This window comes from Sapajus apella, unplaced genomic scaffold, assembly GCF_009761245.1.
Source record: "Sapajus apella isolate SASKATOON/1434 unplaced genomic scaffold, GSC_monkey_1.0 scaffold49, whole genome shotgun sequence".
Lineage (NCBI taxonomy): Eukaryota > Metazoa > Chordata > Mammalia > Primates > Cebidae > Sapajus > Sapajus apella.
Genome location: NW_022436989.1, coordinates 144,876 through 162,961, shown reverse-complemented (window position 1 = coordinate 162,961; position 18,086 = coordinate 144,876). Strand labels below are relative to the sequence as shown.

Below are 18,086 nucleotides of genomic sequence, written 5' to 3'. Positions count from 1 at the left end.
TCACATCCCTATCCGATCTCCCAACTGTGAGTCCAAGTGCCCCCAAGCCCCTCCCATCACCCAGCCAGTTAAGCCCCGACTTGGGAATCACCTTTTACCTAGGTTTTACTTTCAGAGATATGATGAATAATTCATAATATATGTCTTAAACTCTGCAGTGGCCAGAAATTTACCTGAAATTTAAGTGGGCACACTGTACTATCTGATAAATCTGGCATCACTACTTTTGTCCCTTCTCTACCTTCATGTTCACATCTAAACACATCTAGGGTCCCACCCCTCTGGGACTCTCATCTCTTAGCTCAGACCTAGAGCCCACTCCACCCTGCAGGCCCCTATGTACCAAACCCTCTCCTGGCACCCATCACCTCACACACTCCTCCCCTGCTTCTCTGCACTTGCCCTATGCATGTCCGCCCCGGCCCTGTGGCCTTGCACACCCCACGAGCATGCACAGCGCGGCTCGCCCCAGCTGGTCCTTCACCTCCCTTCCCTGACCACACCATCTAAAGAGTCTGCCGCCTCACCCTGCTCTTCCCTCCCCCAACCCCTGCCTCATCTTTGCCCTTCTGCTCTTCCACCAGCAGGGACAGCAGATGTTAACTGTTACATAAACTACTTTATTTAAATAAAAGCAGGAAAGATCCTTTCCCCCTTACACACCAGCACATGCACGCTCACACACCCACACCCTCCCTCCCTTCCTGCTCTCTGCCCAGGCCACCTCAAACGCCGAGGTTCTCATTGTGACCAACCACCCTCAACCTGGAGACACCTGTGCAGGGTGCAGATGCCCACTCATCCCCGTCGCTGGCAGAACACGGGCCTAGACGAGGGCTCTCCACTCTCCTGGGGACCAAAGTAAGGACCCATCCTCCCAAGGCACCCAGGCCTGGTGTGGCTTCCCTATAGTCTGGGAGCACTGCCAGGCAGCTGGAGCTGCTCCCTGCCGAGGGCAGGACTTTTCACCCCAGGCCAACTCCTCCTGTAACAAAGGAAGTAAGAGTGTTGGCAGACAAGCTTGAGCATGCCCCAAGGGATCCTGCAGTAGGTATTGTTTAGTCTGGGAAAGAGCAAGGGAGAGCAATTGAGCACCAAATTCCCTAACCCCACCCTGCAGGAGGGTGCTGAGTCAGTTCAGCATCCTCTACCCAGAAAAAGTAAACGCAGCTGTGCAGCGAGTGTGAGGGTGGGAATGACACGGACCTGCACCTTCAGGACCTCACTATGACTTCACCCCAACACCAGGCCTGTGAGGCACCCACTAGCACCTTGACAATGTGAAGAACCCAGCCCAGCTGGGGAAACCCCATACCCACAGGAGTCAGTCTGGAGTTGGTGACGTTCCCTATGTTGACAGTGGGGTTGGGTTTCTCTCCCTGCAGATCTTGTAACTTCTGCTTCGGGGCACACATGGCAAAGTAGTCAGGTCTCGAAAGGGAATGCTGAAGGGAAGGGTGGTGTCTTCCAGAGGCACACAGTACACCTTACAGGTTACACACGGGCCGGCTGGAACAAGACGGGGGTACCGGGTTCAGCAGTGTACCTAGGGTGCCCTCCAGAGTCGCCTTGGGAAGGGGGCAGGGCTGGAAACCAACGGAGGGACACCTGTCCATCCCCTCCGGCCAGGGTATTCAGCCGGCACCCATTTTCTCCTGATGAGCTTCCTAGGCCTTCTAGACCAAGTTCCCTGAGGGAAAAAGCCAGATGGAAGCAGGAGAAGGGAGAGCAAAGGGTCAACGCTCTGCAGACTGTGATGAGCCAGCAGAGCCCGAGAGCAAGCCTTCTGAATGCGTAAGGCCAAGAGAGCTGCCTGCTGTGGGGCAGGGGAGGCTGTGAGAAAGCCACGGCAGACACAGAGGACTCAAACACAGCTGGCCTCTCCCAGGGAAGCACTGGAGAAGGGACCTCGGGGAGATGGCCCCGATTGGCCGATGGCAGCAGATCCAAGCCAGTCACCCTGGCCCCTCGGCTACAGGCTGACGCTGCGCTGGTGCCGACCCCCACGGACCCCGCTGTCGCTGCCCCGACGCCCTCCACTCCGGGTTCCCAGCTCTTGGCCATCCAGGCTGACGTGGTCCGAGAGGCCTCGCAAGTGCTCCACGGAGTCGCACTTCTGCAGATCTGAGGCCACGGTGCGCAGGCTCAGCAGACTCAGGGTGTCGGTGTCGGGGGCGGGCCCAGGCTCCAGGCTGCTGCCTTCCTCCAGCCCTGCACCCTCGGCCCCCTCAATCCCGCTGTCTGCATCCTCTAAGTCCTCAGGTCCTGCTTCAGCCCCCACAGGGGAGGAGCGCCGAGTGCCCAGGGCATGGGAAGGCAGACCCCCGCGGCGCCGAGCATGAATCTGCTCGCTGATCTGCTCCAGGTTGCGGAGGGCCACGGAGTAGCGTGTCTTGGCCTGAGCCACCTGCTGCTCCAGTTCTGTCACCTTGGCCTTGTGCTCCTGCCGAGGGCAGAACAGAGTGAGATGACCTGTGGAGCCCCTCTCCACCCTACTCAGCACGCGGCGCTGAGGCCTCATCTCCAGACAGAGGACCTGCGCAGCTTGCTCAGTACCCACCACAGACCCGCGACACTCTTCCCAGCTCCACTCTCTCCTCAGGCTGTTCTTCCCCAGCAATCCTGCTCCTGACCTGAGCCCCACCTTCTAGAGCCTTCCTCTCGGCCAGTGCCTGCCCTTCATCCTCTCTGCACTACTCCCTTTCCCACGTGCCTGGTTATTCCCCATCCCTGGGCTCCCACCAGTTTTTTTCTTGTTTACCTCCCTTCCTCCAACTACATTCTCTAACATCAGTAGCCCCCCTGTCCCTGCCTCCCACTCCTGCAAGGTCATTTTGAGCATGTGAGCCACCGCCCTTCCCCAGCAGGGCTGGAGGCCTCCTGGCCACTCACCAAGATGGCCCAGAGAGGCCGACCAGCATCCCCTCCAGCTGCCCTCACCTTCCATGCCTGACCCCAGCCTGCACCCCCACCTGCCCGCTTTTCCTCCCCCTCGCCCCTCAGCTACCTCCAGGATCTGGCTGAACTGGGCCTTGAGCTCAAAGTAGGGGCGGCTCTTGCCAATGGCCCTCCGGAGGGTCTTCTGCAGGGCTTGGACCCGAGCCTCCGCCTGCTGGCACAGCCGCGTCACCCGCTGGTGCTCCCGCTCACCACGAAGCCGCTCTTCCTCCGCCTCGTTCACCTGACCCAGGGGACACATCAAGTGGGGACCCATGTTCAGTCTCTGGCATCTGCCCCAGGCCACCTATCTCAACACTGCCCTGGGGGCGACCCAAACAGGAACATCATCTGCAGACCCCTGACTGCGTACAGAGCCCGAGACACGCCGGGGAACAGAGGATCTGTGAGACTCCAGAGAGCTTCCTTCCGTCTCTTCTGGGTCTGCTGCCTGACCGTCGAGGCCAACATCGCAGGCACCAGCCTCTGAGCCACCTCTGTCACCCGTGCCACTGGCCACTCAGCTTTGCTGCCGCCAGGAACGGGATGCTGGCACCCACTCAACCACTGGGGAGCGTCGAGGGAACGTGTGTCAGCACATCACACCTCTGCAGCAGCCATTCTCTTCAGGGAGCCCTCAGTGCCAATGGCTAGGCATCAGGGAATGAGAAAAGCCATGTGGGGAGCCACAGCTGTGCACTGGTTCTCCAGGTTGCCAAACCCCACACACACACAGTCCAGGACAAATGGGCTCCGGTGTGCTTCTGCCCAGGGCGTTGTACAGTCGGTCCATTTGTGCTGGCAGACATGGTGGCTGCGGCCCTCACCTGCTCCCTGCTCAGATGTCGCTCTAGACTGTGCACCATCCCCCACCCTGCCCCCAATGCTGTGTACTTGCATTTGCATAAGCTCTAGAGTACAAGTGAGGTGCCCGTTCTGTGCCAGGGGCAGATGAAGAATCACAAGACACAACCACTCCCTGAGGAGCTGACACTTGCCCTGTGCGAGCTGCAGGTGGCAGACTGGGCCAATGCCAGAGACCCTTCCACTCCCCAGTCCCTTTCAGGAGCTTGGAAATGATACACAAATTACACTTCAAAACTCAAGGTGTATTGTCAGAGCTCAAAAGAAGGAAAGGGAGCATATTCTGAAAACAGACGCAAGGAGTCACACAGCTAAACATAACAAAACATGAACGCTGAATCCAGAGTATCCACCAGACAAGGACTGGGTTACTCCCACACCTGGAGGCAAACGTTCCAGAAGAGCCAAGGACAACATTCTCAGAGGGAAAGGGAATATGGGAAGCATTGGAGGCCAAACAGGACAGAAAGCTAGGAACAGGTTTTACCTGAAACAGAATCGAAGTTGAAAGAAGACAAGAATGGGGGAGAGAGTGAGGAGGTGAGGTGACAAAGGCACAGCAAAGGATGGAGAAGAACCAAGGAAGGGGACCTGCCGGCACTGCCCGGCTCACCTTGCAGGTGGCATGGTTCAGCATCTCCTGCCACGTGGGGTCCAGTCGGTTCTTGTCAGCCATGACGCCCTGCTCAGCCACAAACACCATCTCCCGAGCAGCGTTGTGCATGCTCACGGCCCGCTCGTAGCGCAGCGCCGCCTTCTGTGTCTCCTGCTGAGCCTAGGGGGAGAGGGGCATTAGGATGGGGAACGCTGAGGGACCCCAGCTGCCCGTGGAGACCCATTACGGACGTGAGGACAGAGAAGGAGGAAGGCCTACTAGCAGTGCCGGCTGCACTTCCCAAACTATGCTGAGGATAAATGCCAAGGAGGCAACATTCTGTAAAGAGTATTCCATAAGGATATGGACTAGAAGAAATAAAACCGTTGCCAGTGGAGGGTAGGTGTATGAAATCCAGTACTCCCAAAGGCTGTTAGCCTTTTGCCCTAGGGAAAACAAAAGGAAAATACCAACCATTTTAGTTGTAAGGTGGTTAGCAACATGGACAGGGTCTTATAGAAAATATGACATTGAGACCATCAATTCTATGTCCAGCAGGAAAGCTGAAGGAAACAAACAGACAAGTCCTCAGAGATATTCATCACAGCCATACTAACCAAGTGAAGAATGAAACAAACCTTACTTTTCAGTTATAGAACATTGGCTAAATAAAAGCACATCTAATGTAAGAAGACAAGCTGGGCGCAGTGGCTTCTGCCTTGAGCCCATCTACTTGTGAGGCTGAGGGAGGAGGATTATTTGAGCCTAGGAGTTTGAGGTTGCAGTCAGCTATAATCACACCATTGCACGGCAGCCTGGGCAACAAAGCAAGACCCCATCTCTTAAAAAAACAAAATATTAATTAAGCAGTCCTTTAAAATGACGGCATGGATGTATGTTTATTGACATGGAACTATGTCATAATGCTAAGCAAAATAAAAGAACAAAATAACACATACTGTGTAATCCCATTTTGGCAGAACATATACACACATAAAAAAAATGTGATTAAGACAGCAAACAGAGTTATCTGTGCTGTCTTCATCATATTTTTTATTTTCTATACTTTATGACATTTTGATGTCTTGGGGGACCTTGCTGGCCAAGGAGAAACTGCCCCTTCCAGGGCTAATTCCTAGAGACAGTGAACTCCCCTGTAAATGTGCTTTCCATATGCAAACCAACCAACCAGTCCAAAGCCCGGATTCCCAACTACCTCCTGTACCTACCTCTTACCCACCAAACCAGTATCTCCTTTGCCCTAAGTCCTCCCAGGACCAGGTACTAGATAATTAGAGTCCACCCCTATAGACCAGGGCCTAGCAAAATTTTTCACACTATCCAATCCTAAACTGACTCAAACTTGCCTACCCTGTCTCAGCTACTCCTTTCCACAAAAACCGCAACAGGGTTCTGTGCCATGCTTTCTCCTTCACTTCTTCCACCTCCTGACAGACCCTGGTTGCTTCCCAATATGGCCCTGCATAGCATGGTATGTCCCCTCCTCTTGGGAATAAACTGTTCTTCCAAGGCAGTTATCTCTGTATCTATCACCAAATCCCCAGGAACAAAATGCATGAAATGTGCATGGTAGGATTTGGGGTGATTTTGGTTTTCTTCTTGTTTTATTATGTTTTTCCAATGGTGAACACATATTATCGGTTAAAAATTATTTGTTAAAGAATAAAAAGGTGGGGGATGGGGAAAGTTGTGGGATGCTTACAGTGAGGAGTAAGCAAAGAAAAGATTCAGAAGAGAGACATTAACCAAAGGGAAGAGGAAATGGGGGAAGAGGAAAACAGGGGGATGTTAGAACTGGTATATCTGTGATAGCCTAAAGCCTGGTTCCTTATACTCAGAAGGCACTTAAACATAAGCAGGGCTGAACTGCTGTTCTCCCACACCTACCCTCACCATTTTATACGCCATGAGCCCAGGGCCCACGGTGGTAAAGGAACCTCCTCGGCCCACAGAGCTGGTTCAGACCAGCCAGGTCTCGCCCAGGGCTCTGCCCTCAGGTCTGGTGTTTTGTCTCTCGCTCCACACAGAGACAGAAGAATCCAGGGCCAGGCTCAGCATGTAGCCTTCCTCAAACATGGGTCAGCCAGCCCTACCTCCTTAGCTAGCCGCCGAGCCTCATAGTAGGGTCGCGCTTTCTCGATGCAGCTCCCCAAGTGGGAGCCCTGCGTATTCAGCTTCCTTGCCGACTCCTGCAGGATCCTCCGATAGGTGGTCCTGGCCTCCTGGAAAGGAAGGAAGCAGAGGAAAGCACATGTTTGGGTCCCAGCCCCTCCTGTTTCTCAGACACACCCCTCCCACTGCCACTGCCTCAAGCTAGGAAAGAGACAGATGAAGACACTTCCAAGGACCAGCCCAGAACAGGAGGAAAAGGACACTCACATCCAGCTGTAGCTCCACCTGGTTGATCTCCTCGCTGGCCTGGTTCAGGTGCTCCAGCTCTTCCTGTCACAGAGAGAAGTGGCAAATTAGTGCAGTGCAAGGAAGTAGCCTTGAGTGAACCGTGCAAGGCAGGAGCAAGGGGCAGAAAGAGAAAGCCTCACTCGCCCAGGGAAAGGAGGTGAAACACTCAGGAAAGAAAAGAGAAGATTCGGAGGAGAAGACTGCCAAATGCTTCCTTGTCCATCAGGGACCTGCCATATACAATCCTCACAACCTGACTTTGTGCTGGGTAGTAAACCTCAGTTTTAAGGATGAAGAAATTGAGGTTTGGAGGATGCAACACTAGTACGTGCAAAGTGAAGTTGTGGTGAGCCCTCACTCTCTCCATCACATTGCACCACTTCCTCAAACTAAGGGAGTCTCCTTGGACCTGAGGGCTCTCTCCCTGCGAGAGGATGGCCACCTGGGCCAGGGCAGGGCCACTCAGTCAGCACATGTTTACTACACACTTATCACCTCTCGGGACCATGAGACCTGAGAATTCAGGACACAGAGATGGCAGCTTACAGGCTGGTGACGAAACCCAGCAAGTCAGAATAGGCCCTGGGCAGTATGTGCAGCCCTGTGAGTGGTGGGCGTGGGTGCCCCCTGGGCAGCAAGGTCACCTGCCTGGGCAGCAGAAGGTCAGGGCAGGATGCCTAGAACACTTGCTCCACAGCTGGGAGGACTTCATAGACCCAAAAGTGCCAGTAAATGGCCAGGCACAGTGGCTCATGCCTGTAATCCCAGCATTTTGGGTGGCCGAGGCAGGCAGATCACCTGAGGTCAGGAGTTTGAGACCAGTCTGGGCAAACATGGTGAAACCCTGTCTCTTCTAGAAATACAAAAATTAAGCTGGGCATGGCAGCATGCACCTGTAATCCCAACTACTCGGGAGGCTGAGGGAGGAGAATCCCTTGAACCTGGGAGGTAGAGGCTGCAGTGAGCTGAGACCACACCAGGGTACTCCAGTCTGGGTGACAGAGAGAGACTCTGTCTTAAGAAGAAAAAAAAGTGCCAGTGAAGAAGGAGCCAAGGAACCAACGGTACCCTGGGCAGACAAGTTAGCAGGTGAGAAGGTCAGTAAGGCCTGGTGCTCCCTCCCCAGGAGTACCAGGCCTTTTTACAATGGCAAATGGGACTCTGAGAGCCTGGTGCCAATGTAAGGAAAGCCTAGAGGGGCCAGAGAGATAAAAGTGGAGGGTGGGAGGGGTGCAGTGGCTCACGCCTATAATCCTTGCACTTTGGAAAGCCGAGGTAGATGGACCACTTGAGGCCAGGAATTCAAGATTAGCCTGGCCAACATGGTGAAGCCCTGTCTCTACCAAAAATATAAAAATTAGCTGGGTGTGGAAGCGCATGCCTGTAATACCAGCAACTTGGGAGGCTAAGGCGCGAGACTCACTTGAACCTGGAGGGCAGAAGTTGCAGTGAGCTACGATGGCACCACTGCACTCCAGCAGAGGCGACACAGCGAGACTCAAAAAAAAAAAAAAAAAAAAGGTGGAGGCTGTCTATAGTATTCCTGGTGGCAAAGGAGAGAGCAGACCGCAAGGAAACACAGGACACAGAATCACAGGGGCCTGGTGGGTGACCAAGGTTAAGATCAGGAAAGTGTAGACAGCCCAAGAAGCCTTTTGGCCTCCTTGGGCAATGGGTGACTATGACCCCAGGTCCCTGTACAGCAGCTCCTGTTGGAGAGAGGGAGAGTCCTGGGGAGAAGCTGCCAGACAAGCTGGTTTGAGTGCCTTCCTGGTCCCTGGAAGGACTGCAGAGAAAAGCAATAGAACCATCCTGGGCTTTCTACGAAGTGGCAGAGAGCTGAGAGGGGTGCTGGCCTCAAGCATCCTCCCCTGCCCGAGAAAATACAAGCGTTCCCAGAGACCCTGGTGAGCTAAGGACACTACTGAGGAGCAGTGCTGGTCTGTGCCAAGGGCCTTACGCCAGGAAATATCTGGTGCCTCGCTGTAGGATTTGCCTTCACCAGCCCCTGCTGTCTCCGGAGAGGAAGCTGGACAGGCTGGAGCGACCCAGCCCAGCATCTGCCTGCTGCCCAGATCCATGACTTGCACTTGGCAGCGAAACACAGTCACTTCGCATGGCCATGATGTCGGTTCCCATTCACCTCGTTCAGGCCTCGGCAAGCCAGTGAGGGAGTCAGGCTGAAAAGCATGATCTCCCTTTTAGTCCCTTCCATACTCCTCCCGCCCCCTGCCTTGATCCTGAAAAGATTCGGGTCAGCAAGTAAGAATATAGGAAGCCAGTTAGACATGTTAATTACAGTAAAAGGAAGAACACAAAGGTGGAAACCTGTAAAGGAACGAGGAATGAGGATATGAAAATGTGCACACTTACAACCGCGTAGATCCTGCCTCAAGGAGGCCACAAATCTGGCTCTAAACTAGGGGTGTCCAATCTTCTGGCTTCCCTGGACCACACTGGAAGAACTGTCTTGGGCCACACATAAAACATACTAACTATAGCTGATGAGCAAAATAAAAAAAAAAATTGCAGCCGGGAGCAGTGGCTCATGCCTGTAATCCCAGCACTTTGGGAGGCTGATGCGGGAGGATCACCTGAGGTTAGGAGTACGAGACGCCAGCCTGACCAACAAGGTGAAACCCCATCTCTTCTAAAAATACAAAAATTAGCCAGGCATAGCGACAGGCGCCTGTAAGTCCCATCTACTCAGAAGACAGAGACAGAAGAATTACTTGAACTGAGAGGCAGAGGTTTCAGTGAGCCAAGATTGCGCCACTGCACTCCAGCCTGGGCAATGGAGTGAGACTCCATCTCAAAAAAAATAAAATAAAATTAATAAAAAAAAAATAGCCAGGTGTGGTGGCACACACCTATAGTCTCAGCTACTGAGGAGGCTGAGGCAGGAGACTTGCTTAAACCTGGAAGGTGGAGGTTGCAGTGAGCCGAGATCACGCCACTGCACTGCAGCTTGGGTGAGAGAGCAAAACTCTGTCTCAAAAAAAAAAACTGCAAAAAAATCTCATGTTTTAAGACAGTTTACAAATTTGCATTGGGCCACATTCAAAGCCATCCTGGGCTGCATGTGGCCATAGGCCACAGGTTGAACAAGCCTGCTCTAAACTTTCTTGAAGAGATCTATTCAACAGAAATGTACAGGGGCTGCACATGGAATTTTTAATTCTAAAAGCCACATGTTTTTTAAAGTAAAAAAAAAAAGTGGTTGAAATTATAATCCATTTAACTCAATATATCCAAAATATCATTTCAATATGCAATCAGCATAAAATAATATTATCCATACTTTAACATTTTTAAACTAAGTCTTCAAAATCCATATGCACTTGATTCTTAGGACACATCTCAACCTAGACAGAGGCATGTGGCCCATGTGTTGGATGGCGAAGGTCTAGAAGTTGTTGTATTAGGTAGATGTATCTACAGCGTCACACAACCCAGTGTCCATAAAATAACAAAGCATTCTGGAACTACAGGCAGCCAACACAGGTCAGGACCCCAGAGGAGGCACAGGGTCAGCACCCACACTATCAGACACATAGAACTCCAAGTTTCACAGTGTCTTCCTAACAGGGACATCACCATCAACTGACAGGATCACCCTAACAGACCCTAAAAAGGCAATGTCTGTCAAGGTGAAGGGCAACCTATCTCCCTGTGGCTGAACTTGGCTTACAGGGGCTTTTAGGCTATCTGGGAGGGGAGTGACCAGCTCTTTCCGCACCTCCTGCTGGAATATTCTCTCTCAGCTCCTTTGCATTTGATAGATGAGAAACAACGATGTGGGAAACTAATGACAGACTTGGGTCTGAATGCAGAACCAACCTTTGATTTCACTTTCTTTCCACTGTGCCCACCCTACTGGGATTGAGGACGTCATTGGAAGGACATCTCAGCAAAGAAATAAGCGCTGTAATTTAAGAAAACCATAGCCCAGCTAGGAAAAGGACAGGGCTTGGAAATACAACCAACACTGATTGCAGGGAAAAGAGAAGGGGGTTGACTGGTAAAGGCCACCCTGCAATGTTCACAAAGGCAAACCAAAGGCCAAGACTGAATCCCCGCTGGATTCCATGGCCCAAAATGCTCCAGTCACCAACTTCCAGCCCCTAACAAGATAATCAAAGGGTTGAATGGCTCAACGTAAGTTGTTCCTACTGTAAAATGGACCAGAAGAGATGTAGCTATTGGCAAGTGGCAGGAGGGGGCATTATCTTTCTAAATGGGAACTGGCATCCCAATAGCACCTCCAGCCATTTACAGATAGCCATCTGCTGGTGGGATCTGTCCCCTCAGGGTCACAAAGCTCTCTCTAACAGGACAGGAAGATGCCTGGGGAGCAAAGCAGCCTGGAGAGCAAGGTCAGCACGGGAGGGAGCCGGATAGCCCGCCTGGGGCATACCCAGGGAGAGGCTCAGCGGAAAGCCACTGAGGACCTGGGATGGTTCTGGGCAGTCAGTAACACATTCCATTTGGCCTGCTTCACCAGGAACTCCTGGCGCTGGGCTGAAATGGAATTCGGAGACAACAAAGTCTGAGTCAGCGTGCATCATCCACCAGTGAGCCAGCAGCCAGCAAGGAGGGTGCCCCTCCCGGGGCACAGCAGTCAAATTCCCAGGATGCCAGGACACTGAATCCAAGGCATGGGGACTCAGGCTACAGATGCTCCCACTGCACCTAGTGCAGACCATCAAAAGACTCAAGTAATGGTAACTGAGGCCAGGGTGATGACCGTCCTGTGAAAGCTAAACCCATACTTCCAGATGAGGTCACAGAGGTTGCAAACTCACCCTAGAGAGTTTAGAAAGGAGCAGGTAAACGAGTGCATTCACATCTGAGGAAGAATGTAACCACTAAAAGGAGGCTGGTAAAGTCACAGAATAAATGCAGGTCCATCCTAAATCCACACTCCTTTCCTCTTTCCCTCTACTGGAACCCTCTCAGAAAGCTGAGGATGAGCCTGGAGGACTCAAAAGAACTCCACTAAGATCATGACCCGGAGACACAGCCAGCAGCCTTCCCTGGAGGGACAGCACACTCCAGGCAGGTAGGCACCAGCCGACTTCCTTCCGACTTCCAGAGGAATCAATCCCACCACAAATGGCCATGAGCTGCCTGCCTGCGAAGGAATCCCAGCCCCAGGTCACAGAGGGCCACATCCTAAGGACAGCTATTTCTGGGAGCTTCAGAAAATACCAAAACAGGGGCCCTACCTTTAGGATATACTGGGCTCAATGGATTTGGCCCTGACTGCAACATTAGAATCCCTTCTCACCCCACCCAGACTAAGAGTATCCACAAGTCTGCAAGGCTCAGGTAAGGGTATTTGTGAAACTCCTTGGCGGGTTTTAATGAATCTGTGGATGGAAACCCGGCAAATACACTGAGAATCCAGAGAAACGAACACCCAGTGAAAGCACTGAAACACGTGATCAGAGCAATGTGTTCTGTGCACTGTCAACATGAGAAGGGACCTCGAAAGACAAACACTCCAATGTCCTCCTCATCACAGAAGGGCAAAATGCCACTGGCCTCCTCCATGAAGGGTGCCCCTCAAGCCAGGCAGCCTCTCCCAGAGAGCAAGAAGATATTAACTCCCTGCTGGGGTCAGAGCACTGACCTAGCCACACCTGTGTCATCAAATGAGGGAAGCTATTACTAGACCTTTCCTCCCTATACAACCCACAACATTCTATAACATGCTGTGCAGTTTAGCAAGAGAGGCCAGAGTCTGGTTTACCCTTTTTGCACCAGTAACACTACAAGTTCACTGTAGGCAAAGTAAATCTTACACTACCTCAGTCTATTCCAACTCTTACAGAGCTTGTCTGATAGAAGTGTCCGTGATGACGGAATGTTCTATTTCCACACAGTCAGTATAGCATTGAAAAACTGCTTTTCTTTTTTTTGGAGATGGAGTTTCACTCGTCACCCAGGTTGGAGTGCAGTGGCACGATCTCAGCTCACTGCAACCTCTGCCTCCCGGGTTCAAGCAATTCTCCTGCCTCAGCCTCCCAAGTAGCTGGGACTACAGACACCCACCACCACGCCCAGCTAATTTTTGTATTTTTAGTAGAGATGGGGTTTTACCATGTTGGCCAGGCTGGTCTCAAACTCCTGACCTCAGGTGATCCTCCCGCCTCAGCCTCCCAAAGTGCTGGGATTACAGGTGTGAGCCACCACGTCCGGCCGAGAAACTGCATTTTCACATGTTAATTTTAATTGATTGTGTTTAAGTAGCCACAAGCAGCTAGTCCACCCTATTGGACAGCACAGTGCAAGTATGACTCTTCCTACTACCACCATTTGCCTATGTGGACACTGGAAAAATACACAGGAGCAGGAGAGGCCGAGTAAGGAGACCACAATAGATTCTCCTCTGGAGCAACCTCCTCTGGAACAGGGCAAGGCATGCTGCAGGGAGGCCTGTGATACACATTACACAGCCCTCCTCCGCAGGCAACAGAGAGAGAGCTCTTTCCCAAAGTGCTATCTACAAACTATCACCAAGGAACAAGCAAAAAGAGTTTGTGAAGGAAAAGAACTATAGATATGTGTCAGAGCAGAGCAAGAACAACTTGCGCAAATCACCTAAACCAACTGCTCACTTTACAGATGAAGAAACTGAGGCTCAGAAACGTAAAGAAATTTCCATAAAAATCATAAATCATGGGGTTGGAGGTAGCATGAAACTCAGCCCATGGCTTTTTTCACTACAACTGATTCCCTCAGAGGATGATAAATCTGCAGAATTAGCAAGAGATATTGGCTGTTTTCAATGCAATGTCTGTGAGGCACAGCAGAAATAAATTACTGACTCATGCCAGAAACGAATGGTTCACCGCTGCTCCATTATAAGCATGGACACAGTAGAAGAGGAACCCCCACATACACACACATATCCCAGGAACCCACACGGAGAGAGAAGGAAGAATGCCAGGATTGCCTTTGATTTCTTCCCAACTCACTGGAGTAATCCAATAAAGGTTTGCTGACAGAGAAGCCTAGGAATTTGAGCCCTCCTATGCTCTTGCTCACCTATAGAAGAGTCACATCCTCAACATCAGAGTCTTGGAGATGTGACCAGACCAAATGGCAGACTCAGGCCCCAAACATGCAGAAGCATCCTGGTGGTCACCTGCCCAAGCAGCTTCCTCAGGAAGTCCTTCCCAGTCAATCTCTGAAGCACCGCAACCCAGCTTTGACTGGCCAGGCATCTCTTCCACGTGGTCTTCCTCACTGACTACCCCCAGGTCTCCTACACAAAGATCTGCCTGTCCTACCAACTAGACTGTAGACACTCCAAGGCAATAAACTGCTCTTCCATTCCTTCAGGAGACCCACCATCCTGAAGACTAAGGACTGGCCACAACAAAGGTTACAATTCCTTGAACATATGGGATTTCTTTATAGGTCTAAAGTTCTATGCTACCTTTGTAACACCGGGAAGGTCTCACTGTTTTTACAAGAGTGAAACACATTATCAGAGCAATGTGGTCTGCACATCCCTGGAAGGTACTGCTGACAAGGTGAGAAACGGGAAAAGTTTCCCTCACTCAGTTTAAAACTGTCTCCCAATATCGAAGTCATCTCCTCTCACACAGCATCCCTAAGGTGGCAGCCCCTCTGCTTATCTAGAAATAAGTACCACAGTCCTCCCCTCCACTGACCTAAAGTGTGCCTCCTCCAGCTACTGTCAAGTGACGCTTTGCTCCTTCAGTGAAGCTTTCAGCAGTGCCTCCCAAGCACTCAGGCCGGGCCTTTCTCTGCACTCCATCAGCACATTAGATACACAACTCTTGGAACTTGTCACATTACCTGGCAATGATTTGCTAACAAACTTGTTCTCCTTTCCTGCCCCAGCAGACTGGGGACACAATAAGTCTAAGCCCTCATTCATCCCACACTTTTCAGGAAGGCTGGAATCTGGGCTCTCCTTCTCTCCCCACTCTTCATCTTCTCACCTGTATTCTAGGATCTAGTTCTTCCTCTTCTCTTGGGGACAATTTGGCTTCACCACTGCTGCTTCCACCTCCTCCTGGCTCTTCCATGACTGGGCTCCTAGGGACTTCATCTTCTACAACTTCAGGCCGCAGCTCCCCCTGTGGCGTCTCCCGCCCCCCTGGAACCTGTTTGAGCTCAGCCATGCTGACAGGGAGAGAGCAGAGCCCTATGCACAAGAGAGGACTGACATGCTGGGCCCAGGGCCCCAGCCTGGGGCTTCCTGGGCTCTAGACGGCCAGGAGAAGGGTTTCTCTTCTCAAAAGGCAGAAAAGGTGGGCACGGGAAGAACCTCAAACTAGGTTAGAGGCTGAGATTCCAGTTGTCAGTGGGTTCCTGGAGCTGAAGCCTTGCCTGTGCAAAAGTTCTTCCCTTCCCGCCACAGGGAGTCCACTATGAGAAACCCGGAGCAATAGCTCCAAGGCAGGGGGCAAAGGGGGCTTGGATCCTGGGCCGAGGCCTGCTAGGAGGAGCACCATTCGGAAGGGTGGAGGCAGGCGCCTCCAGGCTGTGGTGGCAGCTGGAGAGAGAAGGCTAGGCCCCAGCTGAGGCTGTGGGATGAGCGTCTCTGGGGAGCTGCAGAGAAACAAAGGCCAAGTATATGGTCACGTTAGCATCAAAACCGCAGCCACCAGCCCCTTCCAACCCTATAGCCTCCCAAAAAGTGCACTCGCACCACGCCCCCACCCATGGATTCCGACCAGCCCCTACCCCAACTTCTTTCCTTAGCCTCCAAGGACTTTAGATTCTTCTCTTCCCCGGTCCCAGCTCCTTCGACCCAGCCCCTCCCCAGTCAGCGCCTTCGAGGCTTTCCTCTGCACGCCTGGCTCTCCTTCACCTCCTGGGGTCTCCCGCTCTGCCCGCACCCCCGCCTGGCTCTGCAATTCACCCTGTAACCCCCAGCCCCACCCCACCTTCTCTCTCCAACCTCTCGTCTCCAACTCCACACTCCTCCGCTGTCCCAAGTACCCTACTCCCGGCCATCCTACACAGCCATGCGCAAAAGCCCCCTTCACAGCCTTACCTCAGTTTACCTTCCCGTCCGCGGAGATTCTAGGCTGCAAACAATCTTCCCCCTCCCTCCCCGCAACAAGCCGATCCAACCAAAAACGACCGGGCAGACCAGAAGCGGAAATACATCACCGGTGAACAACGCCCTCCCTCCCACGCTCTGTCTCCAACCAGGCCTCCTCTGGAGGCCTCCACACGCCCCCGCCCTGCCTTCAGTTTCCGTACAAAATGGTGCCCGGCTTTGCTCAGGCTAGGCGCAAGTTGTCTCCATCCCATCCTCCACCAAGGCTGAATGAAAGAAAAGCATGAGAATTTCGTGCTGAAGAAAATTAGGGTGCGTGATGGAAATCGGGAGTAAATCTGTGAGAAGAGGAACACTAGAAATAAAACGGAGATAACTGACTCAGAGAGAGTAGAGCCATGTTGCTTTACGGAGCTGCGGCAGCGGCGGCCGGAAGCCACTTCCGGCCTGGTTACGCAGGCGGACGCGACGCCGGAAGTGAGTGGTAAACTTCCGGCCGTGGCGGCGGGGACGACTCCGGCCCGGGCGCTGGCCGACTTCTCCCGCGAAGGAAAAGTCGGTTTCCAAAAGTGACTTTCCTCACTCTAGGGAAGTCGGCGGAGCCTTTAGGGACGGCGGACGGCTCCGATGGGCAAATCCCAGTCCTCAAGGCTTCTGTACTTCGCACCTTGAACGACATTTGGTGGGGTCACCAGTTACTCGTGAATACTGTGGACGCGGTTAATTCACTGGTGCGCCCAGGCTCAGATGCCCTCGATGAGCAGGAGTTTGATACTCGGCAGTGTGTGTCGTTACCTAGGTCCGTGAACCAGCGGCCTGGTTGTCACCGGGAGGTGTTGCTTGGTGAGGCAAGGGCCCAGGCCTAAGGGGAAGGGCCTCGGGGTTGGATGTTTCGTTTTTACGAAAGGCATAACTTCCTCAAAGCCAACTCAAAGTTTGCCCTGCCGACGGAAAAGGCAAATGGACTGAATTCCCCTTCCTTTTCGATCCTGTCAAAGATAACCCAGCTAGACATGAAAGCAGTGGAAAAAACTTGTTTCAGTAACTACTTACAGGCAGGGAAAGAACTGACCTCTGTTCCGATGTGTACAGAACTGAGTGGGCATTTCAGAGGGAGAATGGGGGAAGGAAGGTGATCAGGGCTCGGTAGTGTCAGAGAAGTGAAACGTGACAGGTTGATTAGGATAAATGCGATTAGGCCAGATGTGTTTGCTACCTTGAGACGGAGTTTCTCTCTTGCTGCCCAGGCTGGAGTGCAATGGTGCGATCTTGGCTCACAGCAACCTCTGCCCACCCTCCCTCCCCCGCGGTTTGAGCGATTCCCCTGCCTCAGCTTCTCGAGTAGCTGGGATTACAGGCGCGCACCAACACGTCTGGCTAATTTTTGTATTTTTAGTAGAGACGGGGTTTTGCCAGTAGGCCAGGCTGGTCTCAAACTCCTGACCTCAGGTGATCCATCCGTCTAGGCCTCCCAAAATGCTGGGATTACAGGCGTGAGCCACTGCGCATGGCCTAGAGTGTTATTCTTGCGCCGAGATTGGGAGGTAGAGGCTCTGCCCTTCCTGACGATACCATTTCAGAGGAATGGCTCTCAGGTCCTTGAGAAGGACCTCTTGAGTTGTGGGAGACACATAAACACCCTAAAGAGAAGAAGGAAGGATTTGTAATTGTAAGCCCTTAATAAATGCTCTGAGAAAGGGAGGTCAGGAGCCTGTCATCAGGTGTTGGCTAGAACAAACAGTAAATTCTCCTAGTAGCATTGAGCTTTCTCAGGCAGGCATTTTAATGGGGAGCTGAGGTTAATCTAGAGACATGCTCTTATATGCTAGAAGCCATGTAAAGTTTGTCTCTTACTAATTAAGAGGTTTGGATGGAGTCATGTGCCAAGAGTTCTACAGTTCTCAGTCCATTTCTTCTAGCCCTTCACCCCATGAATAACTTTTTTTTTTTAATTGAGCAGAGCAAAATACATTCCTTTAAAAGAGGTGATTGTGATTCAAAACAGATTTTTCCATTAAATTGGAGGGGTTTTTTTTTTAATTACAAAAGTGATTTCTCTAATTTCAGTAAGTCAGGATCTTCAGTAACATTGTCTAAGTGGACGCTCTGATGGATGATACAGCTAGTGCTCGACTTAACGACCACGATTGGTTCTGACAGACCGGTCATAACACGATTTGATCGTAAGTTGAGTAGGCTGTATGCACGCAGAGATGGTAG

The 18,086-nt window shown here is 52.1% G+C and overlaps 1 protein-coding gene across 3 annotated transcripts; it reads right to left on the bottom strand.

Moving 5' to 3' along the window:
• Nucleotides 1-599: 599 nt before the first annotated feature.
• On the bottom strand, nucleotides 600-16,305 carry SH3BP5L (SH3 binding domain protein 5 like). 3 transcript variants are annotated; one of them, XM_032242050.1, is made up of 7 exons: nucleotides 15,858-16,305; nucleotides 14,797-15,409; nucleotides 6,797-6,859; nucleotides 6,511-6,639; nucleotides 4,415-4,576; nucleotides 3,008-3,181; nucleotides 600-2,443 (listed from the first exon to the last, which is right to left on the bottom strand). In XM_032242050.1, exons 2-7 carry the CDS (start codon nucleotides 14,977-14,979, stop codon nucleotides 1,973-1,975), a joined length of 1,182 nt encoding a protein of 393 aa, XP_032097941.1. In that variant the 5' UTR covers nucleotides 14,980-15,409; nucleotides 15,858-16,305; the 3' UTR covers nucleotides 600-1,972. The 3 variants fall into 3 exon arrangements, with proteins under 3 accessions (XP_032097941.1, XP_032097944.1, XP_032097943.1); XM_032242053.1 differs by lacking the exons at nucleotides 6,797-6,859; nucleotides 14,797-15,409; nucleotides 15,858-16,305 and adding an exon at nucleotides 4,676-4,842 and having other exon boundaries at nucleotides 6,511-6,576; XM_032242052.1 differs by lacking the exons at nucleotides 6,511-6,639; nucleotides 6,797-6,859; nucleotides 14,797-15,409; nucleotides 15,858-16,305 and adding an exon at nucleotides 4,676-5,188.
• Nucleotides 16,306-18,086: the final 1,781 nt, after the last annotated feature.